General features: G+C 39.0%; 2 protein-coding genes across 2 annotated transcripts; one reads left to right on the forward strand and one right to left on the reverse strand.

Moving 5' to 3' along the window:
* Positions 1 to 56: 56 nt before the first annotated feature.
* Positions 57 to 9,434, forward strand: LOC148732695 (uncharacterized). The gene is made up of 3 exons (XM_088757130.1): positions 57 to 953; positions 1,539 to 1,626; positions 4,189 to 9,434. Exon 3 carries the CDS (start codon positions 4,589 to 4,591, stop codon positions 6,740 to 6,742), a length of 2,154 nt encoding a protein of 717 aa, XP_088613256.1. The 5' UTR covers positions 57 to 953; positions 1,539 to 1,626; positions 4,189 to 4,588; the 3' UTR covers positions 6,743 to 9,434.
* Positions 9,435 to 9,866: 432 nt separating this feature from the next.
* Positions 9,867 to 22,159, reverse strand: LOC111324866 (uncharacterized). Its single transcript, XM_022928539.2, has 16 exons — positions 21,913 to 22,159; positions 20,667 to 20,730; positions 20,016 to 20,291; positions 18,899 to 19,087; positions 18,197 to 18,355; positions 17,385 to 17,561; positions 16,294 to 16,428; positions 15,929 to 16,099; positions 15,563 to 15,700; positions 15,075 to 15,254; positions 14,134 to 14,244; positions 13,638 to 13,766; positions 13,105 to 13,158; positions 12,293 to 12,391; positions 11,289 to 11,353; positions 9,867 to 10,820 (listed from the first exon to the last, which is right to left on the reverse strand). The coding sequence occupies exons 1-15, from the start codon at positions 22,087 to 22,089 to the stop codon at positions 11,289 to 11,291; spliced, it is 2,124 nt and encodes a 707-aa protein (XP_022784274.2). The 5' UTR covers positions 22,090 to 22,159; the 3' UTR covers positions 9,867 to 10,820.
* Between the last annotated feature and the right edge of the window lie 4,446 nt (positions 22,160 to 26,605).

Raw genomic sequence — 26,605 nt, forward strand, 5'->3', positions numbered from 1 at the left:
TCATTTATGCGTCTGTCCTCCATTAAGATCAGTAGTAAGACACAATCAAAATGCATTCATAACTCAGTTCAGTTGTCATATAAACTTTAGTGGTACACGGACCTGATCTGTGTTAATGTCTTTGGAATAAAATTTGTGGACAACTTTGCCGGACTTTTGAAAGCAGGAAGGCAATTTGATTTTCGGAAACGAAATGATTATTAAATTTAATACTCGAACGAGCAAGAAAATGCGCCAAGGAAACATCTGAACTAAACACAGTGAAAATATTGATGTCTATATATTAAAACTAACGGCGCTAGTCGCTGAGATATTCTCTCTCATTAATTTTTTTCTTAAAATTTTTTTTTTTTTTCTAAGTTGGGTCAGCGAAGACACTTGAACCTTACTCAACTGAAGTAACAAGCAGAAGCTACACACATTGTCTCCATGAAGCAAACATAATTCTCACCCGGCCCATTCACATCCACAAATAACACTACAACTTATAAGCGTTTTTTTCTATTTGTAGGTATAATTGCAATACTCAAAGAAGTAATAACGTGTGTGTTTTAGCTGTGTACAAGCACGTTTTTGTTTGCAGGATCTACTTGTTTCCGAGCAGCAAAATATAAATTTCGCTTCAGGTTCTCTTATTTCAATTTACTTAACTCGAGAGCCAAATTTCGCTCCAGCCTAACTATTTTGTAAGGATCGCTTATGGCGTGAAGAAATAATAATATCGGCAACCTCGAAATGACCTTTTCCACGCAGCGCAAATAAGCCAAAGGCAGGAAGGAACGGTTGAACGTAAATAACAACGATAGTTACCAAAAAGAAAAGAAAGAAAACGAAACACATCTTATTGGCTATTCGATGTAAACGTCTGTTGAGGAAAAACAAAGGAATTAGTGAATTAATATTGGACGGTATGGTTTATTTTTGAAGCAAGACAATGAAGGCTACAGGTAATGGTGAGTACTATCAGCTACTGGTACCATATCTGTATATACCGTGTAATATTATTTTAAATAATTCTGTTCAGCACAAAGATCCAGCATATCAAACGAGCTGCATATCTCCATCATCGTCTTGTCGTAAGAGTGACATGATATCTGTAGTAAGAACTGAAAAAAAAAAAAAAAACATTCATAAATGAAAAAAGTTACGAGCCACGAGGTTTGTTTAAACATTCGTAATTCTACTCAGAATCAGAAGTAAATTCGATAGGAATTTATCGATTGACTTGTACACAATCAGCGCTGACCAAAATTAATTAAAATTAACCCCGAACTTCAATCTCCACCTGTTGTACGACCGAGCCAACTACTTATTTTGGTGTCGGAAAAAAATGGACATCAAGTAAAGGGAGGGATGAATAACATTTTATTATTTCTGTCCTTGGAGCGAAGATAGTCTAAGACGAAACGCATAGATATTTAACCAAATTTTTGGTCGCTCCATCCCAGCACTTGTATTTCGGTTTTGTATCTCTAACTATAATTACTGATGATGGATTTGAGCGTGAAAAACTGAAACAATATTTATCTTGTTTACAGCAAACAAAGTTCATTGCCTTTGAACAATTGGATTTTCATCCAGAGATCGATCACAGTAGAATCCAGTTGAAGCTTTTGTCTCCGAAAGGTAAGCTATCTCTTTGTGATGCATGATCGTGGAGTGACTGACTCTTCATAAACTTTTCATTTTCCAATGGTATAATTTCCATGATTTGCATGACGGTATTACCAGCTATTTTTTCTCCTTTAAGGTTCACATTAGTTATGGTCTGTTTTCTAAATGAGTCACTACAACTATTTTACACGGCCTAAGCACTATTTCCTAGAGTGTAGGGCGTGGGTAGCATTTTTCAAATGGGTGGAGGGGGGAAGCATACTAAGATGTTTTCGAATCATGAATTAGGGGAAAACGATGAAGTGCACTCAAAAATCCTCCTCTCTTTGAGCGTGTAACACAAATTCATGATGGCTTGAAAGAAAATGAAAACTGTGAACAAACGTTTTCCTCGCTGAAACACTGAAAAAAGGAACTGATTATGAATCAAAACATGAGATCAAGAAAAATGTCGAGAACTTTTAATTTTACTGAACTGATGCGTGATATACGGGAAGTTTATCAACTATACACTTTTCACGAAATTTTCTTAAAGGAGTGAAAATATTTTTCTCTCGTTAGAAACTGATGATGGCAATGGTTGAACCCTGTTAAACGTAGGTGACATCATAAAATCATTAAAGATCAAAAATTAGCATGGACTACATGTGTATTCGCGTTTTATTACCACTGAAAGAACAACTGTTGAAAATGAAACTTTGATATTTTTTCGCAAATTATCGATGAAATTTAATTCAAATGATGCTATCGTACCATGGGTCAGTTTGTCCGCTGTGCCATCGAATAATTCATTGCCAGTGTGCAGTATGCAACTTATAATTACGAAGGCGAGAGAAGGCAAAAATTGTTTGATATCTTTTACGACATTTTTAATTGACTTCCTTGAAAGAGAACAAATATAGCGTTCCCAGACTGAGCCCTGCGAAGTTGTCCGACATTTCAGCGTACAAATTGACGGCAGAGAGCCACTGGCTTAGACTTTGGCATTTGATTTATTTAATGTCAAAAACGTGGGAAGTGCTTGCGCAATCTTCCGAGCCAGAAGGCTAAAAAAATCAGTGTTCTATAATATTTAAGTTCCCGGCTTAGAATTTAGATGGTGTGGCAGTAAAACCAACAATTCTTTTCAGTGATCTCCTGACTTCTGTGTTATTTTCGTGAAGGGTTGACTTCCGTATTATCATGTAGGTGCATTCATGTACCATTAGGATTCCTTTTCTCCTTTTGACCTCCATCAGATTTGATTCAAGTACCTTCGTTTGATTTAATCGGTGAGTTTATCCAGCGTTGACCCAGTACTCAGTTACATTTTCCATGCACTCCTTCTCAAAATTAAAACAAAAATTTCTTTCTTCAAAGGATGACTCTATGCTGACGTTTTCAGTTTAATTTTCCATGCATGAGGTGCGTGACAGCGTGACAAACTCGGCGATAATCAAACAGTTCCCTGTGGAGAAGTTCTTCTTCATTTTATTCTATTTTTCTTGTTGTAAAATCTCCCGTTCTTCCTTTTTGCGGCTAGGTTCTCTTAGGGACCGGCCCGCTAAATTGACCAACCGTCGATCTCCTACTAAATGACAGATATGATGAATTCTTCAAAAAGATTAAGACATCGAAGCTGGACACTCATTTCGAATGTCTCGAAAGATTCCTCTTCGGCAAGCTTCGTCTTCAGAATTTCTTCCTTGAGAAGAGTTAGAATGCTTTATAGGAAGTTTAGATGAGGTGCACTCTTTAGTTCTCAAATCGATAACGTTCCTCATCTTTTGTAAGAAGAATAGACGTACCATTATAACTGACAGAGACAAAAGCATTTAAAGGACTGGTATGGATTGTCCTTATCTGGAATTTTTTTATAAACACCTTTAAGATTATAGGTTTTTGAGTTTCACAGTAATTTTTACAATCGCGAAGGAACTACATAAGTTCGATTATTAATTATCTATCAGTCGGTAATTCTTTAGTTGTACACGAAGAAATACTGAGAACTCGCTCTTATACGAAATATGTAGTTTCGATTAATCAATTAATAATTAAAACGAAGTTTCTGAAGCAAAAGGCGCCAATATAAAGGTGAGTCAAATTTCGTTGACATAAAAATGAGAGGAAACATTTGGGTCCTGGATAAAATTAAAAACTCTTGACCTTGCACATACCTGTAAGAACCTCTAACCATTGACTAGCTTACTAGCATGTATCATCAGTGCTTCGGTGCGAGCATATTTACACCTGCGAGAAAGATTGGGGCCTTCATTAAATAGGGAAGGCGATCTTCGGGGCATCTAGCACTAAGAACCTCGACCACTTGCAGGACTCTCGCAGGATACATGGCATCGCTCAGGGCCTCAAACTTATTCGCTGGTGAAAAAACAATAATACTCAAATGAGGGTCTAGTCGCAACCTAACCATTGACCTGAATGGAATTCCTAAGGAGTAGGACGATATGTTAGGCTTTCGTTAACAACTTTGATAACCTGCAGCAGTTATGAATTTAAGTTGTTAGAAGACCTTTGAATTATTCGCCCGAGATTCTTTGTTTGATCTTTTCATTTTCTCTCAAAAACATCTGACAGGATCAAGATGGATAGCACAGTAGAACTCCCGTTGACTATAGGTGAGTTCTATAGGCGGAAGCTACGTAGTAGCTGACTTCCTCCTTAAAACTTGTCGTGTGTCACAAGCCATCGAGTTATGCAAGGAATGTTTGATAGTGCTACACGGTCAGGCGCCGATTATGGATAGTTCATTGGCAAATACAAGTTTGCGTGTTATTTAAATCACTATAGCAAAAGCGTACAAGGCTATGAACGACAATACAAGTGAAGAAAAATGCCTCAGGAAGCTCCTTCACCTTTCCCGAGACTCTGATGACAGTGTCGAAAAAGGAAGGCTTCATCTTAGACTGGCGAACATACTTAACTCACAAAATAAGTTTATGGCAACAAACAAGGAGAAACTCAGAGGTTAGGAAACATGGGAGCAATGCTTCTATTTTTGGGAGAATATCACAATTGTAAAGAACATTTAGAGAGAGCACTTGAACTCAGCATGAAAATTAAAGACAGACAGGGAGAGAAAGCAAGCTACGGACTCCTAGCAATATTGTTCCGACTGCTTGGTGAATATGACAATGCCCGAGAGAATCAGAAGAAAGCACTCGCTATCCAAATAGAAATCGGCGATAAACAAGGACAAGCAACAAGCTACGGAAACCTAGGAGCATTGTTCCATTTGCTTGGTAAATATGAAAAGGCCCGAGAGTATCAGGAGAAAGCACTCACCATCCGAATCGAGAACGGCGATAAACAAGGAGAAGTAGCAAGCTACGGAAACCTTGGAACATTTTTCCATTCGCTTGGTAAATATGACAAGGCCCGAGAGTATCAGGAGAAAGCACTCGCTATCCTAATCGAAATCGGCGATAAACAAGGAGAAGCAACAAGCTACGGAAACCTAGGAGAACTGTTCCATTTGCTTGGTAAATATGACAAGGCCCAAGAATATCAGGAGAAAGCACTCGCTATCCAAATAGAAATCGGCGATAAACAAGGAGAAGCAACAAGCTACGGAAACCTAGGAGATGTGTTCCAATCGCTTGGTAAATATGACAAGGCCCGAGAGTTTCAGGAGAAAGCACTCGCTATCCTAATCGAAACCGGCGATAAACAAGGAGAAGCAACAAGCTACGGAAACCTAGGAGATGTGTTTCAATCGCTTGGTAAATATGACAAGGCCCGAGAGTTTCAGGAGAAAGCACTCGCTATCCTAATCGAAACCGGCGATAAACAAGGAGAAGCAACAAGCTACGGAAACCTAGGAGCACTGTTCCATTTGCTTGGTAAACATAACAAGGCCCGAGAGTATCAGGAGAAAGCACTCGCTATCCAAATAGAAATCGGCGATAAACAAGGAGAAGCAACAAGCTACGGAAACCTAGGAGCTGCATTCCAATCGCTTGGTAAATATGACAAGGCCCGAGAGTATCAGGAGAAAGCACTCGCTATCCGAATCGAAATCGGCGATAAACAAGGAGAAGCAGCGAGCTACGGAAACCTAGGAGATGTGTTCCAATCGCTTGGTAAATATGACAAGGCCCGAGAGTTTCAGGAGAAAGCACTCGCTATCCTAATCGAAACCGGCGATAAACAAGGAGAAGCAACAAGCTACGGAAACCTAGGAGCACTGTTCCATTTGCTTGGTAAACATAACAAGGCCCGAGAGTATCAGGAGAAAGCACTCGCTATCCAAATAGAAATCGGCGATAAACAAGGAGAAGCAACAAGCTACGGAAACCTAGGAGCTGCATTCCAATCGCTTGGTAAATATGACAAGGCCCGAGAGTATCAGGAGAAAGCACTCGCTATCCGAATCGAAATCGGCGATAAACAAGGAGAAGCAGCGAGCTACGGAAACCTAGAAGATGTGTTCCAATCGCTTGGTAAATATGACAAGGCCCGAGAGTTTCAGGAGAAAGCACTCGCTATCCGAATCAAAATCGGCACTAAACAAGGAGAAGCAGCAAGCTACGGAAACCTAGGAGCATTGTCCCAATCGCTTAGAAAATATAACGAGGCCCGAGAGTATCAGGAGAAAGCACTCGCTATCCAAATAGAAATCGGCGATAAACAAGGAGAAGCAGCAAGCTACGGAAACCTAGGAGCTGTGTTCCAATCGCTTGGTAAACATGACAAGGCCCGAGAGTATCAGGAGAAAGCACTCGCTATCCGAATCGAAATCGGCGAATATCAAGGAGAAGCAGTAAGCTACGGAAACCTAGGAACTGTGTTCCAGTCGCTTGTTAAATATCACAAGTCTCGCGAGAATCAGGAGAAACCACTCGCTATCCAAATTAAAATCGGCGATAAACAGGGAGAAGCAACAAGCTACAGAAACCTAGGAGCTTTGTTCCAATTGCTTGGTAAATATGACAAGGCCCGAGAGTATCAGGAGAAAGCACTTGCTATCCAAATAGAAAACGGCGATAAACAAGGAAAAGCAAAATGCTACGGAAACCTAGGAGCTTTGTTCCAATCGCTTGGTAAATATGACAAGTCTCGCGAGAATCAGGAGAAAGCACCCGATATCCGAATCGAAATCGGCGATAAACAAGGAGAAACAGCAAGCTAGGGACAACTAGCAGCATTGTTCCATTCCCTTGGTAGATATGACAGGGCCCAAGAGTATCACGAGAAACCACTTGCTATCCAAATAGAAATCGGCGATAAACAAGGAGAAGCAGCAGCTACGGAAACCAAGGAGCATTGTTCCATTCGCTTGGTAAATATGACAAGGCCCGAGAGTATCAGGAGAAAGCACTCGCTATCCGAATCGAAATCGGCGATAAGGAAGGAGAAGCAGCTAGATCTGAAAACCTTGGAGCGATATATAGAATACTTGGTGAATTGGGCGAGGCCGAAAGATTTTTCGAGGCAGGACTGCGGATTGCAAAGTCAATAAAAGTTCGAGGAAGCGAGGCAAGTTTTTATAGACATCTAACAGCTTTGTTTTTGCAACGCGGCAAATATCCAAGAGCCGACGACTATCTAGAGAAAGCACGGGCAATTAGAATGAAGATCGGTGACAGACCCAGGGAAGTAACAGATTACGGACTACTTGGACACATTTCCTATCAGTCTGGTCAGTATGACAAGGCCCAAGAATTTTTCAAGAAATCCCTGACAATCTACACGGAAGATGGCGACAAACATGGAGAAGCAGCCTCTTACGCAAATTTAGCACAATGTTTTCATTCGCTTCGAAAATATGAAGTGGTTGAAGACTGCCTTCAAAAGGCACTTTCATGAAGCAGGGAGATTGGAGCCAACCTGGAAGAGTTTCAGTTTCTTCGTAGTCTAACAGTGTTGAAGTTATCTCTATTTGATTGCAAAGAAGCCCTTTCGTATCTTCATCAGAGCATTGAGAAATTCGATACTTTGCGTGGTTTTCTTAAAGATGGCGATCAGTTTAAAGTATCTCTTTTAGAGACGCACGGTACCTTTTCTTACAAGTTGCTCAGTTATCTGCTTTCTTCCAGCGGGAAGCCACAATATGCTTTTTATGTCGAAGAGTTGAAACGGGCAAGAGGCCTAGCCGACTTGATGGCAGCTCGATACTCTCTTGAACAGCAGATCTCAGGAAATCCACATTCATGGTTTGGCATTGAAAACATTATTACAAAAGGAACTGACTGTACCTGCCTTTACATCTCCGTTGGTAAAGACGATGTACGGTGTTGGGTTCAGAAAGCAACCGGAGTGGTTTGTTTCTCAGAAGAGAAAGTTAGTCTGGACAAAAACGAGAGGACCGCATTAGTACCTGACTCAGATGAGTTTTTAAGAGAAAGCTTTTGCAACCCTGTCAAAGATATCATTGGAACAAGTCTTCACTTGTGTTACAAGATTATTATCGCTCCCGTGATCCATCTATTAAACGAGCGCGAGATCATAATTGTTCCTGATCCCTGTATGTATCAAGTTCTATTTGCAACCTTGACTGAACAAGAAAGTAAATGGTTATCAGAAACAAAAATGATCCCCGTCGTTCCGTCTTTGACAACTCTGAAGCTAGACGTAAGGAAATAACACCATTGCCGAACGCAAAAAAGGAGGCAGAAATGATTGCAGAACTCCTAGGCGTGACAGCTTTGATCGGAAACCACGCAACAAAGCAGGCTGTACTGCAAGCAATAGACTCCGTGAGCCTGATTCATTTTGCTGCTCGTGGCTTTGATGAACGAGGAGAGATTGTTCTATCCCTCGAGCGTGCAAACAGCCGTGTTCCCCCCGAGAAGAAGCCTACCTTTTGACGATGGATGATATTTCAAAAATTCAGCTGCGTGCTAAACTGGTGGTTCTAAGCTGTTGTCACAGTGCTCGTGGATAGATTAGAACAGAGGAAGTTATTGGAATCGCTCGAGCTTTCCTTGGATCCGGTGCTCGTTCAGTATTAGCGGCGCGGTGGGCTCTAGGGTACGAAGCCACGGAGCAGTTCATGACTCGCTTTTACGAACATTTGTACCACGGTGAAAGTGCTAGTGAATCTCTACACCAGGCCAGGAAGTGGATGAGAAGTAACGATTTTGACGAAGTTAATCAATAGGCTACGTTCATACTGATTGGCGACAATGTGGCATTTGACTTTGAAAAGCGGCAAGTGTCATCTACACCCTGAGAGCTACGAGTAAAACTGAACTTTATTGGAATGTAATGGATTTAGAAAACTTGGAAATGTCCGAATGGTTTCCTAGTAGTGGGAGGACGTCATCTCTAAAGGACAGGAATGATATCTACCGACAAACATTTCTTGAAAAAGTCGCATCGATATCTTCGTTTAATAATCTGGAACGGGACATTTCATTGTAAACCATACAAGAGTTTTTAGTAAAAAAAAGCTTTTTTTTCCGGAAGTTGCACGCTAGTTTAGTAGTTAAGAGGAGCAGTTTTGGTTCAATCTTCTTCAAAGCATTCAAGCCAAACCAATTTCAAGTTATTTTTCTTCGGAAGTAATAATTACGTGAAATCAAGAAAATTGGAATTTTCAACCAAGTTTCCACTTTATCTTCCGAAAGATGTTTTTAAAGGTTTAAATTAATCGAACTGTCTCGCAAATCTCTATGATCACGAGTATGATGAATAGACAATTACTGGCAGTGGGATATACATAAAGTAAATAATGTTTATAAATAATAATCTTACATAAAGTTTTATTGTGTGCCGAGCGCTCCCCATGTTAAGATTATAGATTTATTCCGGTAGCGCTTAGTTCTTCATTGAAATTCTCAATAAAAAATTTACTTACTTTAAAGCCACGGGCGGTAAGAGTTTATATTGCACAAAATTCGTAAAAAGCCGTCTTGCCAATACTTTATTGTTCAAAAAGGCAGTTAATTACAATTTTTGCCATTCCTTTTTATCTCGTCTAACACACAACTTACGGCTGAGTACCTATGCGCACCTATGTATTAAATACTCTTTAATTTACTGCTGGAAAAGTGTGGAGTTAAAGCGGACAGTAAAGCAGACAATCAGGAAAGTACTCGGCTGATCAACGGTTCATCGTGGAATCAGATGCTCCTCAAGTTATCTTCGTATTCATTCTTCAGGCTAAGTAATAAGTTGTATAAACCTCATCCCCTATTTATTTGTACCAGGATATTGGTTTGTTGAGATCACCCATTACACGAGGCGAAGACGAATCTAGTCCGGAAGCAAATTTCGCAAGGAACAGATATTGTCAAAGGACAATCAGCTCATAAAGTTTGAATGATTTGTTTTAATTCCTTTTGAAACCGAGAACTCTGAGTTAGACGAAAAAAAGAACCAGACTGTTTTTGCCAAAGTAATTGAGAATTCTGAGCTGCCTGTTGCACGTAATAGCCAAATTTCCTGTTCATGATGGGTTATCAAATTTTCTAAGGGTTGCAAGCTTCACTCCCATGTCTACCCTTAAGACTACTGGGCAAATATTTCTAAATCATTTTTAGCTTACATCGTGTGCATCAAAATACAAACCATTCAAATCCACACAATCCTTGGAGGCTTTTCGATTTGTAGTTGCTGTATCTGAAACTTACACTGGGGCCTCAAGATTCGCCCAAACTTCTATTAAGTGTACTCCCCTGAAGGTGTTAGGGGGGGGGGGGGTATGCAGTTCAGCGGGATAAACAGATCCCATCCGGTTCTTATCTTACACCGTCTCCAAGATAGGATGTTTTGACCTGTAGGTCTTCAAGAATGGGCAATAAAAGCGACTAAGTTCACGCTGACCAGTGGAGTATGGTTTCTTGACTCCTTAAGAATCAGTATTGACCAAAACATAACAATTTTTTCTAACATCCAAAGCCTTTCATTTTGAAAGAAGAACGCATTTCCTTAACATCACGCAAAAGTACTTGTAACCCAAGAAATGAAAAAGTTGCTATGACCCAGGTTAAAAGACCATTGTCACTTAACAAATATCAAACAAATAATTCAGCGATAAAGATTTTATTTTTCAAGAATGGCATGTAATGATATGCCCATATTTTCAATTGTGTCAAATAAATATTTACAATACTTAACTCAACTCCTCATTTTACAAAATGTTCACAACGTGAACTACTTAGTAGCTACTTATGTTACTATATTTAAACTCAATCGTTTCTCGACATTTTTACAATACTAAGTTACAACTGATAATTGCAAGGATGGTCCTGGAGCAAGGAAACCTGCACAAAAGAGAAGAAAATAGATACATGAGCTGTGATCGGCAGCTTTTCTATGTCTCTGCAGTAATATACCGATAGATGGACTAAAAGGTAATAATTTTTTTGTATGTGGATGAGTGACAGTCCATTGAAAGTGGGGTGAAGGGAATAAATAGTTTCAGAAATCCACAAGATCACTATATCTGCGAACAGATCGACTCGAGGAATCGAAAGTTGCAAATTACATTAATTTGAAACATTTCCCACAATCACTTGAATTAGGCGAGATAGACCGTTGCAGATGACAGCATATGTTAGAAATCAACTACCGTATCTGATAACTGCAGTCGAGGAGCCTGTCAAGTAAGTTTTTGAGACCCATGCCATGTAAATAGACATAGAATTGAGGGAAACCATATAATACAAACAGGGTCAAAAAGGTGATTTACAAAGGGGGACGGAGGTTAATTCAAACACAGGCAGGCTTACCTATAGGTTTGAGGAAGCGTGATAATACAATCCCCAAAACATGTTGCCAAAGAATCCTTGACCTTCTGCGAAAAGAAAGAAAGTGATAAGCATTGTAGAGAATCTGAGTGAACTATGCGTTACTTTGATACTCTAAACTAAATATCTTAAACGCACAGAACGGTAGTGGTAACCTTTTATAAGCCGGGGAGGAACAACCCGGTTAAACTCCTCGCAATGCATGCATATCTATCAAGAAAGTAAAGCTATAACCGAACCATTATATCGTCAGTATAGTGCAAAATAACAAGGATAACAAAAATGTAAAAAAATTGTTTTTGTCAACAAGAATTAAACAATCTTAGTTCTTAAAATATCAAAAAACTTTTAAGCGTCAAAAAGTAAGGGGCGTTAACACAAAAGTATCATCTCACAAATGAGACTCAATGTTCCGGTTGCCCAACTCCTTTGGAAAAAAGTTTCCCGTTCTGGTACCGGTTGAAGAAATTGTGTTCAGGCCGTAGTTGGAAGTATTCTAACGGAATTACGGAGGACGAATAAGTTAAGCAGATTTTCTCGAAGTACAGTGGCCGGGTGCACTCGGTTCACGTACACTATTGCACTTGACTACTAATTGTGGCCTCTGGGGGAGCAGGGTTGGCGCAGTGGTGAGAGCGCTCACCTTCCACCAATGTGTCCTTGGTTCGATTCCCGGTCCCGGCGTCATAAGTGGATTGAGTTTGTTGGTTCTCTACTCTGCTCCGAGAGGTTTTTCTCCGGGTACTCGGGTTTTTCCTCAAAAACCATCATCATTTGAATTTATTTAATTTAGAGTTTACTTGGATTTACACACGACCCCACAAACTGTTCAGCTTTAAACACTATCGTGTCTAAATAAAGGTGTTATTATTATTACTATTATTATTATTATTATTATTATTATTATTATTATTATTGCCAGAAACCAAGTGTAACCAGGAAACAAAGAGGAAAATATCTAGCCCTTTAAAAGAAGTTTAACTTACCGGTTTTCCAGGGGGGGTTGGAGTTCCCTTGGTTCTGGGAAAGCCAGTCGTCGTTGTTCACTTCATATGCAGTAGCTGGTGTAGTTATAGCAGTGTTCCCTGTGAATGAGACGGATTAAATGTCTTACAGCTTGTCTGCCTAGTTAATATCTGTTCTAGGACAAAACTGGGTTTCTATTGGACCGAAGAGCCATTTGTTAAATCTGATTGTGGTTTTGAGACCAAAACTTGGGTTTCCTGTCTCTTTCGACAGATTTTTGCAAGTTATTTCAAGAAAAACGGCAAGAAGCTGAAACACGCTGTTAGCGGAGGCCGCCAAATATGCCAGGTTAACTTAAGATATATCCTTTATTATTTTAAGCCTGCTGACGTCCGCCAGTAGGGTTAAGTTATCACAAACAAAGCCTGAAGGTATGGAAAGGACGTTAAGCGTTGTTGGACAGAAGAAGGAGCCTACTGGCCTACAACTTCAACGGTAGCTCTTCGAGCCCTCAGAATGATATGAAGAGGTCTGATATTTCAGTCCAGTGTGGAATGCTCCCGCGGAAACTTTGCTGATTTCAGCGGCGAGAGTTTCAGTAAGAATAAAGCCGAGATTTGACTAAGGCTACTTTTTAGTCACAGGAGAGGCTCTGTGTTCGAGATTAGTTTCGAGATTAGTTTCGAGATTAGTTTCGAACAAAGACTTCTCATCATTACGGCACTTTCATCATTACGCCCGCAAGGATCTTTTTCCTGGTCAGTTTACAAGATCATTGTAGTGGAACATACTAAAAGAAAAACATAGCAATATACTATTTAAACGTTCATACCTTTTGCTGCTTCTGAGGATGAGTTGCCCTCTTCTGCTAATCGACAGGCACCGGCTACAAAAATTGAAAGGCATTAAACTTAGACGTGCTATTCATTATAGGCTATTGCTGTATTCTTCTCTGAGTTTTAGGAGATGGTGTGACAAAAAATTCTCCCCTGCCCCTAACATTGTGAAGCAGTCTGAATTGCTGTACCAACAGGGATATCCTCTCAGTATTCAAATAGGTTAGGGTAAATCTAATTGATCAGATTATATCCATGAGCACTTTTCTAAATCCGTAAATAAAGAAAAAGAGAGAAATACAAATGTAATATTAATCCGCAAAATGGAATTCCTTCATAAGTTCTACACTACACCATATATTCAAATTTTTCAAAAGCAATATAGAGAAAAAGAACCCAATACACGACTCTCTTCCGGGTTTTCAAAATTTTCAAACGACGCTATAGTTACACTAACAGGGTATATATTTCTTCTCACTAAGTCATATCAAATTAAAACTATAACAATATATTTTCAAAGACTTCACACCTTTTTCCGCCTCGGAAGATGTCTTCCCTTTCTCAGTCGGGGACTTAAGCTTTTTCTTCTCAGAGGACTCACGATCCGACTTTTCCTGAAAATCATCTGGCTTTTCATCATCCTGAAGAGGGCATTCTTCTGCAGATCGACAGGCACCGGCAACAAAAGTTAAAAGGCAGTAAAACACTAAAGCTCTGACGTGCCAATTAATGCTGTATTCTTCTCTGAGGTTTGGAAGATTTTTAGGGGGATCACATGGTTTTTGGAGAGAATGTACGGAGATCAGTGGTTACTTACGAAGGATAATCGGGAGGCTATAGAAAATTGACTGACAATAACGGGGAAGTAATTAGAATGTTACAGAGCCTCAAATTATATTGAATTACATTGAGACACCACCAACCTATCCCACCCCTCCCACTGAGGCAATAAGTAATGACCCGCCCCTAACTCACGCACTGACATGGAACATACTGAAAAAAAAAGTATGAATTCAAATTAATACCTTTGGCCACCTCGAAGGATGAGTTTCCTTTCTTTGCAAAATATTTTTCATCTTTTCCTTCTGAATGTCTTTCATTCAGAGCTCGATCAGAATCGTAATCAAAGCCACCAACTGCAAAAAAAAAGTAAGGTATCAAAAACCTCAAAACTCTGACATGCCGTCTCTCTCTCCAAGTTTGGGAATATTTTGTAACCCAACAACTTTCTCTCTAACACTGTTAATTTAAATTCAGTTTGAATGGCTCCATCGACTTTTGACAATCCAAATGGGCTAAAGTAAACTCTAATTTGAATATATAAACAAAGTTGAAATGGTAAATTGGCCACCGTTACGATTATAAAAGCTGACGTTTCGAGCGTTAGCCCTTCGTCGGAGCGAATAGAGGAATTGTGGGTTGTCTGGGCTTTTAAAGGCAGAAAATGGAGCTACGTTATTGGTGGGGACATGGCAACGAGAAAAACACGAATAAATTAGTGGAATGAAAAGCGTTCTTTAATACCTGAGGGATTTAGACTGCCGGTTTGAAAGATGAGCTTTTGTTCAAGAGTTTTACGGCTTTCCGTGCTAAACTCTTTCAGGCAACATGGCAACAGGCAACAGGGCAATAAAAAAATCGCAGATGCAACTCCAACTGTTTCAGGGTTTCCGAAAATTGTAAACATCTCAGATGAAAATTTATGCTGCTGCTGCTCCCAAAATTTTGTTAGGGCGCACGTGGAGAAATTGGAATAAAAAGTCCTCCCCCTCTTACAAGCGTTTAATTCTCGATGGTTGCCCAAATTTCAGAGTTGAACCGTAACTGATTAAGCTTCATCAGTTGGTGTGAGCGTTAAACCTTTTCGCCTCGAGTTAGAACTTTATTGAAATACAAAACTCATACAAGGATGTTATATGCTCCTGGCTATGTTAAGCATATTGAGCCAGGAAATCAGTTCACTTACTTAATATCGCTGTCGTCCATTCAGCTTGCTTCTTAGTAACTATTACGTTGAGGTCATGCATCAATTCTGATCTTTTGAAATAGTTTCTCCTCGCAGCGCCCTTTTCACGGACTAGCTCTTCTAGTAGCTGGTTAACCTGCTGTTTAAGGGCAGAATTCGTTGTTGCCAGCTGTTGTAATTCTGTGGATTATCATAGAAATCTCAGACAGAGACATATTATATTTGAGTGGATAAGTACATTATCATGTTGAATGACTCCCATTCAAGTCATTCCTTACTCGTGTTTATATTCAATCTATTTTTCATCAAATGCATCATTAGTTTCAAAGATCTAAATTGCAAATACATGTTGAACCTTCATGAAAAGCCCTCTCTCGACTAAAACAGCCACTCATCAGTTTCGCCCCATTGGGCGAGATACACGCCCCAACTCTAATGGTAAGCTGTAAAACATACTAAAATAGGCTTTTTATAGAAATTTCGCTCACCCTTTTGAGAGAAAGGTACAAAGTTTTCTTGGTTCCTATCCAGCCAGTCGTCATCCTTTTTTACTCGGCCTACATCAGATGTCGATAATGATGTAAACACGGGAGAAAGGGGTGCTTGGTGCAGCTTGATGGGGCCACCTTCGTTTGAAAAAGACGCCAATGAGATCAATTAGGGGGAACCTTGTGATTTCCACAATTTCCATTTTTCCCATTAACTTTTGACTCATTTAGAAACCTGTTTTACACAGATTAAACTGTGTGTTCTGTTTGATTCAAAAGAAAATTAGTAAGAATTCTTTCTAAAACCGTTTTTGTATTTTGCTTTGTTTCCTTGTTTATTCTTTTGTGTTATCTTGCTTCTCTTACCTGCAGTAGGCATGGTCAAAAGATCAGCTGTTTTGCTTTTGCAGGAGAATCCCTTATTTTGACCACACCTATGTCTTTTTCTCAGACAGGTGTCTGGCACCAAAGTTTCTTTCATTGAATCGCTGGTTGCAGATGATAACATTGACGGGCGAGGCTCGCTGTACTCTTTGACTGAAATGATGATAAATGAAATGACCCAGTGTAAGATTTTGACTGGTTTGTTTATTCAAAACTGAAAGCGTTCTCGTATCACCTCCCTTCCACCCTCTCCCCTCCCACAATAAAAAAGAGACATCAGGGATATCTTACGTAATAACTGACGTGTAAGTTACCACAAGAGCAAGGAAATGTTGAACTTTAAACACCTTTTTCTGTCTTCTTTTCGTTTGCTTCATCGCCTTTAGTCTCCTTTATGAGCAAAGGATTTTTCTGTTCTGGGAGAAAATAAGCCCAGCTTGACACATCGAGCTGTGTAAGTTGTAGGTCGTCATAGACACCAGCTAGAAAAACAAAGTGCAACACATTAAAACTCGGATATATTTCCAACACTGACTCCTTCTTTACGTTTAGACAGATGTCATATGCAGCAACTTCCCTTTAAACATCAATAATCCTAATCCAGTCTCAATCTTAATCACTAAAATATTCTACACATTTAGAGAGTCGTTGAAGTATTCAGATCTGTTCGACTAAATCCATTGGCTGAGAACGCAGTATATCCATACAAAATTTCTTAACCGTCACGTAATGTAAACTTCTTTTGTAGTCTAAAGTTCCATGAAGACTACCAATTCATTTATGCTTTCATTCCACTAACCCTGATGATTATCATAATTTTCAAAGCAAGCCTCAATGATGTCAATTTGAAATTATTCTCGGCTGTCAAATCCGTGTAAATTATCTGATGAAATAACAATTAGAAAACGGGAAATTTTGATATTTGTCTCAATAAGAGTTCTTGACTTATAGTTAAAACCGTTAGTGAAAATGTTCATCGGATTCTGTTCTACGTATACCAGCTTATGAACTGTGCTGAGTTATATGAATTGCATCCTCTATTTGGCGCGAAAATGTATCAGAATAGGGCGAACATTCGGTCCGAGAAGGAAATTTTGAGGAAAACTGTTAGTTTTAGGAGAACAGATATCATCACTGAAAGCACAAATATGCCTGCATACTTTCAAGCCTTGTGGTGACTTTCTTGTTAATCATTTAACAAACAAGCTCATCCCCTCATCACTAATGATGGCAAAAACTCCTTCCAACTTGATCAAAATTTATAGCAGGACCTTCATTACAGTGGACGTAAGGTTCTACCATTTGGTATCACCTCTTCGGAAGACCAATAGATATTCCTCACTTTATGTTGGAACATATTCGGTCACATGACGCGTTTCATGCCTCATAAATGAGATTATGCTACTCATAATTAAACAGATGAGATCGCTTCACGTACCTAGTATTTCTACGGTCGCCTCAGTATATGTTTTGTTCAGATCACGGTTCAATTGGTTAATCATTTCAAGTTTTTCTTCAAGCCTCTCCCTATTTCTGTTTTCGTGAAGATCAAACTGCATCTGTTTGTCCTCATTCTGAAGGAAACTGATCTGTTTCACTAACTTAGAGTTAACTTCTGCAAAGCGAAATAAAACAAATCATTCAAACTTTATGAACTGAAAATCAGGCTCATGCAAATGAAACAACAAAAACAAAAACAACTGTTCGTCGTTAAAAAAGCTGGACTTATTGGCTAAAATGGCAATAAAACAAATAAATCAAACTTTAAGAACAGAAAACACTCTTTCAAGTGGTAAAAAGCGAAATAAATTGTCACCTGACAATTCACATTTGCTTCGGCATTAGCCACCGGCTTGAGGTACAAATTGTTGCCATGAAAAAAAAAGCGGTTTTTTTTTTATTTCAACAATTTGGTCCTCAAGGCAAGTTTTCTTCGTTAACAATTCGGACTTATCGGCTGAGATTCGGACAATTCGGACTTATCGGCAGTAACTAAGACTTTAAGAACAGAAAACAATCTTTCAAGTGGAAAAAAGCGAAATAAACTGCCACTTGACAATGTTTTGATTGGTTGCCTTCATAACCGGATAGATTGATGGCAGGACTATTTAGCTTTCCAATCTATTCACGTGGTTCTGATGGCGCCTATTTTGTCTCACAAACTCAGACTTCTCGGCTAAAAATGGCAATAAAACAAATATTTCAAATTACTCCCGCAAGTCGTAAAATAATGAGAAAAAAAACTGTTACCTGACAATTCCTTCAGCTTTGTTTCGGCATTCACCACCGTTGTTTCCATCTCAATCATCTGTTTCTGATTGTCATCACTTGTTTTTTTCATATTTTCCTTCAATTCTTCGACCTGGTTCTGAAGGAAATTGTTTTGTCTAACCAGTTGAGAGTTATCGGCTGAAAAATGGCAATAAAACAAACAACTTAAACTTGAAGTTTTGTAAGTATCCCAACAAGTAGAAAAAAGAAGCTTTTACTAGTGATAGCGTTATTTACGGACTTGAATGGGCCGGGCGAGGACTATGTTTGCGTCACAGAGGCAATGTGTGTGTGGCTTGTGCGTGTGACTTCAGTTGATTTTGGTTCAAATGTTCCCGCTGACTCAAGTTAATCACACATCATCTCTATTTTGTTTTGATGTTGAGCGAGCAAAGAAAATTTCCTAATACCGAAGAAATTTTAAGAAAAAATCTAATCAGAGAGATTGTACGAGCGGCTAGTTTGGTTAGTCTCCCATTTGACAATAGTCAATTATTTCGCTGAGTTTCATTCAATAATTTTTAGACGTCTTTTCTTGTTCGTGTGGATTTTTTTTTCTTGTTTTTTTTTTTCTTTTTGATGGACACAATGATGACGAACAACTAGCCGCCTTTGGGAAAAAAATCGTGTTTTGATAATTTTTTTTGCCTGATATGAATGCCAAGTGTCAGTTACACATACCTCGACAAAACTCCAGTTTTTCTCTGATTTTGTCAACATCATCTGTAGCTCTCTGCAGTTGCTTGTTGTAATGTCGAATGTCAGCGGTCATAGTTTTTACAACATTTTTATAAGTCTCTTTCTGAGACGTAAGCTGTTTGATTTTTTCTTCTTTCTCACTGATTGTCTCCTTTGATACAGAGAGAGTCGCTGAAATGAATAAAAAAACAAGGGATACCATTTAGTCAGTAAGGCAGTTAGTTAGTTACATGTTGTCAGCAACAGAGTTACGTTCCTCAGAGATGATACCAACGAAGCTCATTTTAGAAGTATCTCAGATTGTTTTCGGCCGAACCCTTCGAGGTTTTCTATAAAACTTATATTTGATTAATTTTGTGTTGCCAAAAAAAATGGACTATTGAAGGTCAATCGTAACAGAGAAAGTTTTGAAGTCGGCTGAAGATTTTTTTAGTTTACTCAGTCATTTTTTAATTTCTTTTCCAGCGCAGTTAAATCTCCCAAAGTTGACCACGCAGGGAAGAGTTGATAATTTAGAACAATTCGGTTCCTAGTGTATTTCTATATTTTTATTTGATTTGTTCGTTATTTTTTTACCCTTTCTTTTAGGCCTTTACTTCCTCTTCATCTTTGCATATTCTCTAATGATCGTCCAAATGTCAACGTTCACAAAATGGATGCAAAACAGCTTCATTTCCTGGACAGGGATTGTTATAGGAGCGTGAAGGTGCTCGCTTTGTTCTTTTTATTTGAAATTGAATAGTTTTATTCAGGATGGGCTTTCAAAAATGACTTTCTTTAAACAACACTTTGCTGAGACTAACTCTAAGTAAAACAAATTGAATTTAAGCGCGCAAATCTCTTGGCTACGACCCAGAAATGAAATAATTTTGTTGAACGTAAATAAGTACGGGTAGTTGACGTCAGTTTCAGTCATGTAGTTTTTTGTTTTTTTTTTTGTTTTTTTCTTGTTTTCTGCCTTTCTTGCTTATTTCCCGTTATTTAGGGCGTTTTAATCGGACGCAACGATAGCAAATTCATAGGCGCGTTTAGCATGTTTAGTTGTCAGTTTTGTACTAAAAAAAAATAATAAAAAATTAACTTCAAACATTAAACTTACCTTCACGGGCCATCATCCCTTCAGAAAGATTTGAAATGACCGCCCGAGCTTTGTTCAGTTCAGTCTGAGCATTAGTTTCCTTTTTTTTCAAAAGTTCTTTTTGTTTTTTATGTCTCTGTTCCCTTATAACCAGAGTCTCCTTCAAGTCTTTAATTTCAGTCTTAAGGGCATCGTTGTCCTTTTCTTGCTGGATACGAAGATCGTTCATTTTCTCTCGTGATTCTCTCAGTTCATTTTCCAAAGCAGAGTTCTTCTTTATAAGTTCTTTCTCTCTGTCTAAAGTGATTATAAAAACTTAGCTAAGTGGTGGATAATCGTATTTTTGTCTTAAGTATCCTCTTAGAGTTTGATTTTTAAAAATTATTATGCAAAAGCCTTCATATTGGATGATTATCTTCCCTTCGTAAAGAGCAATTATCCTTAATAAGTTTCCAGTCAGTGAAGACAAGAAAAGGCAAGGTGAGATGGTGGGAGGGGGGGGGGGGGGAAGAATGAGGGGATTGCAAAGAAAAAAAAAAAACCGGCGAGGGTTGCGCTAGGAAATATGAGGGACAACCTCGGCCGTTTCCAGCCTTTTCTTCGCCCACCCACTCTTGCGTCGGTCTGCTGACCAACAGCCTAGATATAAGTTGGCAGAAATAGAAATCTTACCTAGGTATTGTTGTTCGAGGACTGTCATCTTTTTCCCCAATTGCAGTTCCATCTCCTTCTTTCCCTTGTACAAGAAAATCAAGTTTTTCATTTTTCCTTTGATGAATTACACCGAGGCATTAAATATCCTCAATTTAACAACTCTAAGTGACAGACGCGCCCATCTATGCCAGGTTTATATTGATAGATTCCGGAATGAGACTCACCCGTTGCATTTTATGCTCCCCAAACAGGAAGAGGTTGTGCATAATTATAATCTTAGATCTGGCATTAGCCGCTCCACGCGTCCTACTTGTAGGACCAAGCGCACGCAAGAGTTTGTCACGCAAGAGTTTGTCACGCAAGAGTTTGTCACGCATAAGTACACCTAGTGGCTTGTATAATTATGATTTTTAGTATTATTGAATTTATTGTATTATATTTTAGTATTATATGTTTTGTAAATAGCTCTGTAATTCAGCCATTTTGTATATTGCTGCAATGAGTCTTAATACAGTCTTTATTCATTTATTTACTTTGACTTTGTTTTGGACTGAATGCTTAAAACAATTATATAAGCAGCCATCCAGCAGTTCTTCAGATATCCCACACAACTTGCAGATATCTGTCTATTAAGAGACTCGCTCCAAGTATTTATCTTGATGTCACTTTTTGTTTTTTTCTCGCCAAGAACACATATCGAACTAAGACTTTTTAAGGCGCACCGACCATAAGAACTCCGCAAGGGCGCATAATACATCATAAATTTAACAGGATTTAGATAATGGGGAGCGTTGCAAAATCAGTTGTTATTTAGTGTAATTTGTTCTATTGCGTATAAATTGGAATGAAAAATAATGAAGCATGGCTTTTAAATTCCAGTGCATAACGAGAGACAGTTTGGACTTTTGACAATAAAATGAAGAGATAACGACTGGGAGAGAAAAGTAATTGAACAGCTTTCATAACAAAACAATTGCCAACTAACATTTTAGCCTTTTTTTTTTTTTGTTTACTTGAAATAGGTGAGAAAAAATTCTCAACGTTTTGTTTCAATGACGCTGAGCAAAAGGAAACGAAATTATTGCGTCATAGTCGCAGGGCATTTGCGCGCGCTTGATTTTTCTCAAAATTGAGCAAAACAAGTGACAGAAAGAAACTGTCCTGAAACTTAAAAACTGACTGAAATATCACTCCATCAGTTCTCTTAACTCTAAAAAACTTTTAAGTAATGCAAAAGGAAAAGGAGCAAAAGGTAGAAACCTACCTTCATCTTCATTCTGCGTGCTCCAAAAGATTCCTCAAGCGGCTCTAAGTTATTGGTCGGGAGATCTTTAATCCATATATTAGCTTTAGAAAGGACATCCAATGAGCTGGATGCTCGTTCATTTTCTTCTTCTCCTGTTATGTGTTTATACAGGAAGCTTATCCACGAGGTACTCATGTTTCCCCTTCGAAGATACACGCGTTTAACTAGAAATCGCAAATGTTTCAAGTCTGAGCAGTTGATATGGTTACGTGCGGTAAACAAATCGCATCGTCACTATGTCGTAACATAATTATCTAATCACCCAGACAAGAGAAGAGAGAAGCCTGGGTCGCAGCGAAGAGGTTTGCGCAAAGTTCATTGTTTCCCCGTTTCATTGGCTTTTTCTTTTCAGATATCTAACGCTCTAATACGAAGCGAAAGGTTGGAACGTACAATACAATACAATAATTTACAAAACTCTCCCCGGAGGGGTCTCTAAGAGCTTAAAAACTATTTTAATAATTACAATTCTTACAATAATTACAATAACTATAATTACATACGTATGATGCACGATCCTTCGAAAATCAGACCTGAAAAAAATCAGGCCTGTACGGGATTCGAACCACTGACTTCTGCGATACTAGTGCAGCGGTCTACCATTCAGCATATTACAGTTCAGGTCCCCTAAGATGAAAATTGGCTTGTTTAATGAAAGTGCTTGAACGAGAGTTTTGCTTAAGACTGTATCAAAGCCTAAGGTGTGTGCGTCTGGAGGCTTGTACACAGTGTACACTAAAAAAGGCTCGAGTTTCTGATCTGGATTTTTACCCACAACATATGCAGACCAGAAGCAGCAATGTAAGATAGTTGATATAAGCATTCCACTTTGAAGTCTTGTTTTGTAAAGATACAAACACCTCCACCGGTTTGGGTGCTTATGTCGATTCGATGAAGATGAAAGCCGCGAAATTCCACTTCTATATCTGAGACTGTGCTATCAAGCCATGTTTCACTAACGGTGAAAATATCTATGTTATTTGCGCGTACAGCCTCTCTAGCAGGTATGTAGTGTTTGTGGTTCTTCAAAGAACGGATGTTCAAATGTGCAATCTTGATGTTATTTATGTAAAGGATCGGTCTGACGGCGACGATTCCGTTTGTCAGGTTTAGTGGAAACAGATGTCTTATCTGGCCCTGGGTTTGGGCATATGGACCCGCTTAGAACAAGTCTTACAAGTTGAAAACTTGAAGTAGAATTCGTGTAACGGTTAATGCGAGAGGCGAAGTAGCCTTTGCCGCGAGGGCGAAGGCGACAACAATGGCTGCCACAGCGTTCCGCCGCCAGCCCAGAAAGAGGCGTCCAGAAGTTCTGTCCAGGTTCCTTGGCATTTTCAAAATCATGTATCTTGCGCACTACTGAGGTGACTAGAAAACTATTGAGTCCCATCATGGCGAATAATCAAGAAATGGACAGCAGTAAAGAACAAAATTGCGAGAGCGGCTACCGATGAACAACTCCCTACTGCCATTGTTCATTGTTCACAGTCTTTGCTGGTGTTTTTTTTGTGAAATGTTACTTAGCGAGAGGGTCAATAAATTCTTAAAAAACGGATTCGTTCACTTAAGACAGACGCAAATGACTTTTTTTCAATGTAAATTGATATCTTGAGCCCACAAACAATAGTTCAACCTGACCCTGAAAAATCTGGTACATGCGAGAAAAACTTCGATTTATTAATAAAAAAAAGTGGCGAAGAAAACTCTTCCAGCATACTGAATAATCGTATTGATGTATGAGACCCGTTTTCGCGGGCATCGTAAGTCGCCGAGACGCACTCTCATGTCTCTAATGGTTTCTGAGGAAAACACCACGCACTGGACTCACACAAGCTATCACTTTGGATAGGGCAAAACCGCTACCCCATCATTCCGGGATAATTATCAGATTTGAGAACCCAGACCAAAATAAAGTCAGTTAGAGATCGCTCAGATGCAATTTAATGTGACATGTCACTGGGACAACGATTTTATATTTAATATGGCGTCCGAGGGCCGAACCACATTGAGCTTACTACGCGATTGTCATCGACTGGAACTTGTGATTGTAGCTCACACTGTTTAACTAGAAAGTCAAAATGTCAGATCATTGTCAACTTTGGAAGACAAAATGATTTTCCACCAGTTTATTTCGTCAGGGCTTCTCTTTTATAAGTATGCGCGGGTTCCTATGACAAGTTCGCAGTAAAAGTGACATGAAATAAACAGTAGACAGGGTGAATTTAACAGTAGTGAGGTTTGTAATTATCCTTTATTTTCACTCCAGTTACTTTTATTACTATTATTTTGCTTTCTTAACCAACGGCGAAGCTCCAAGGGTTTTCAGCGCTTGTCCCGCTTTCAACAATCTGTACAAAAGATAAATAGAGAAAGTTTATTTACCGTGATACTGCTACTTCAATTGTGAATCGTGCAAATCATAAACAGTTCTGGCCCTTGGGAGAAAAGGGGGATGAAATCAAAGTGCACTTCCCTGTGTGAAGCCCTGTAAAAGGGAGAGTGGCTTTTAATACAAGTTTCTCTCAACACGTAAGAAGTTGGAAAATTCACACTACGACTCACTCATCATACCTCTACAGCCATGTGCACCCGTTCCTCTTCCATTTCTGATTTGACCAGTAAAAGCCTTCTTTCTACTTCACTGACAACTTGTTCATCGCACTCGATATTCATTTATTTTCGCCACTTTTGATGTACCGACGTCCCTTTTTTCGTTTTTGGCTTTCCAGTTAAAATTCTAGAAAAGATAAAAAATAATGGATTCATCAGTAGTACTGATTCATTTTAACATATGGCTCTTAAACATAGAGTGTTACTGACCGTCAAAATTGGATATATTTTCCAGACGAAGGCAAATTGGTTGTTGTGTTGGTAATTATGATGGCATTTCCTGAACTTGGACTCTCTATTTACAGTGTGTACAACATACCCGTCAATTCTGTTGATTTTGCTGCAATCCAGGAACTATTTCATTACTGCACGCGGCCAATCTGCCTTCCTGCAACTTCTTCAAACGTATATTTCTTTTTACTGCTAGTAGAGACCACGAGGCTCCAAACCATTTTGATGTCGCGGAGTCCTTGCGACCTTCCCAGGAATACCAGGAAGAGGGGACATTCAAAACTATGGTGGATGTACATAGTCACCACCTTCATCTTCGAGGTCTTCATCTTCTAATATCGAGGTCAATGCAATAAGCTCTCATAAATTCATTCTTGAAGCCTTTCCTAGGCCTTTGTATGTTTTAATCTCGTGATTGGCTGCCACAAAATCTGCACGGGTCGGTTATTTTCCTTTTATGTTAGTCTGCTTCTATCTAAATAAACTCCGCTGAAGTCGCAAGCACACAACCTATATATAAGAGTAAGACAATCTCAAATAAAGTATATTCGATAATAGCGCGCTGTCGTTTATCAAAGAGCTAGCCTGCTTTGTTTATCAAGGTTTTCCTGAGGCAATTTCAGCGAGTCAAAGAGTTTTCCTAACAACTAAGTGTAGTACAGTGATAAGAAATCGTAAATACGAAAACAATGTTCGAATAATAAACAGAAAGATTAAAAGCAACATTGAAAATACAAAATGGCGGTTGGCAACTGAATTAGGCGGACATGAAGACCACCCCATGAACTTTTTTTCCAGAAGTTTGCCTCACGATAAATAACGATTGCATTAAAAGAAAACAGATTGAAGATTCGCTAAATAACTTTTTCCACTGCGGCATAAAAATTATTTACTTTACCCTAAGGAAAAATTGAAAAACATATCTGACAACCAGGAGCCCATTACCCGGAGCTTCCATCTTCCATACTGACCCTCTAAGCCAACCCTGTCCCGTATCTTTCTATTTTTAGAAACACCTCCCACGGCGGTTTTCGCGGGTGTTTTTATAAGAGCCAATCATAAGAGAGCTGTGGTCTCTATTGTTTCACTTGCAGGCCGCACGAAATTATTTCAATGATGGCGGAAAGCGCGGAAAGATTAACGAACCCCCGCAAATATCTCAGTTCTAAAAATAAAAAGATACGGGACAGGGTTGACTCAAGCTAGGGTACAACTGAGATGGAAGCTCCGGGTAATGGGCTCCTGCTGACAACTAATAACCAACTAACTGCCTTTCTGACTAAATGGCATCGTGATATTCCCTTATCTTTCGTTCATTTCAGCGACTCTCTCTGCATCAGAGGAGACAATCCATAATAGCGAACAGTAACTTTAGCAGCTTAGGTCTCAGAGAGACACATAGAGATCTCATAAAAAATATTTATGTGTTTCTCTGAGACATAAGCTGAACAGTTACGTGACAAGTTGAGGATTCATCGTAGTTTTCGGTGGAAAGATCGGGTTTAGTTGTGACCGACTGTATCCTAGTCAAATAATTTGGATATATCAACAAAGTTGAAAAGGTAAATTAGCCACCGTAATGATTACAAAAGCTGACGTTTCGAGCGTTAGCACTTCGTCGGAGCGAATGGTCTAACGCTCGAAACGTCAGCTTTTGTAATCATTACGGTGGCTAATTTACCATTTCAACTTTGTTGATATATCCAAATTATTTCGTTACTCCCACCGACGCAGCCCCAAACAGTTTCTTTCGAAACTATCAGCCTTTATTCATTTGTATCCTAGTCATTTTGTCATTTATTATTTGTTG

Source organism: Stylophora pistillata, chromosome 4 (assembly GCF_964205215.1).
Source record: "Stylophora pistillata chromosome 4, jaStyPist1.2, whole genome shotgun sequence".
Taxonomy (NCBI): domain Eukaryota; kingdom Metazoa; phylum Cnidaria; class Anthozoa; order Scleractinia; family Pocilloporidae; genus Stylophora; species Stylophora pistillata.

What these genes read in the sequence shown, in the direction of transcription:
- LOC148732695 (XM_088757130.1), top strand. Translation starts at nt 4,589, where the DNA reads ATGGGAGCAATGCTTCTATTTTTGGGAGAATATCACAATTGTAAAGAA.
- LOC111324866 (XM_022928539.2), bottom strand. Translation starts at nt 22,089, where the DNA reads ATGAGTACCTCGTGGATAAGCTTCCTGTATAAACACATAACAGGAGAA. An exon ending in ATCTTCCGAGGCGGAAAAAG is followed by an intron (nt 13,159 to 13,637) that starts GTGTGAAGTCTT and finishes CAATTTTTGTAG; the next exon opens with CCGGTGCCTGTCGATTAGCA. An exon ending in CAACCCCCCCTGGAAAACCG is followed by an intron (nt 11,354 to 12,292) that starts GTAAGTTAAACT and finishes TTCTTTTCGCAG; the next exon opens with AAGGTCAAGGATTCTTTGGC.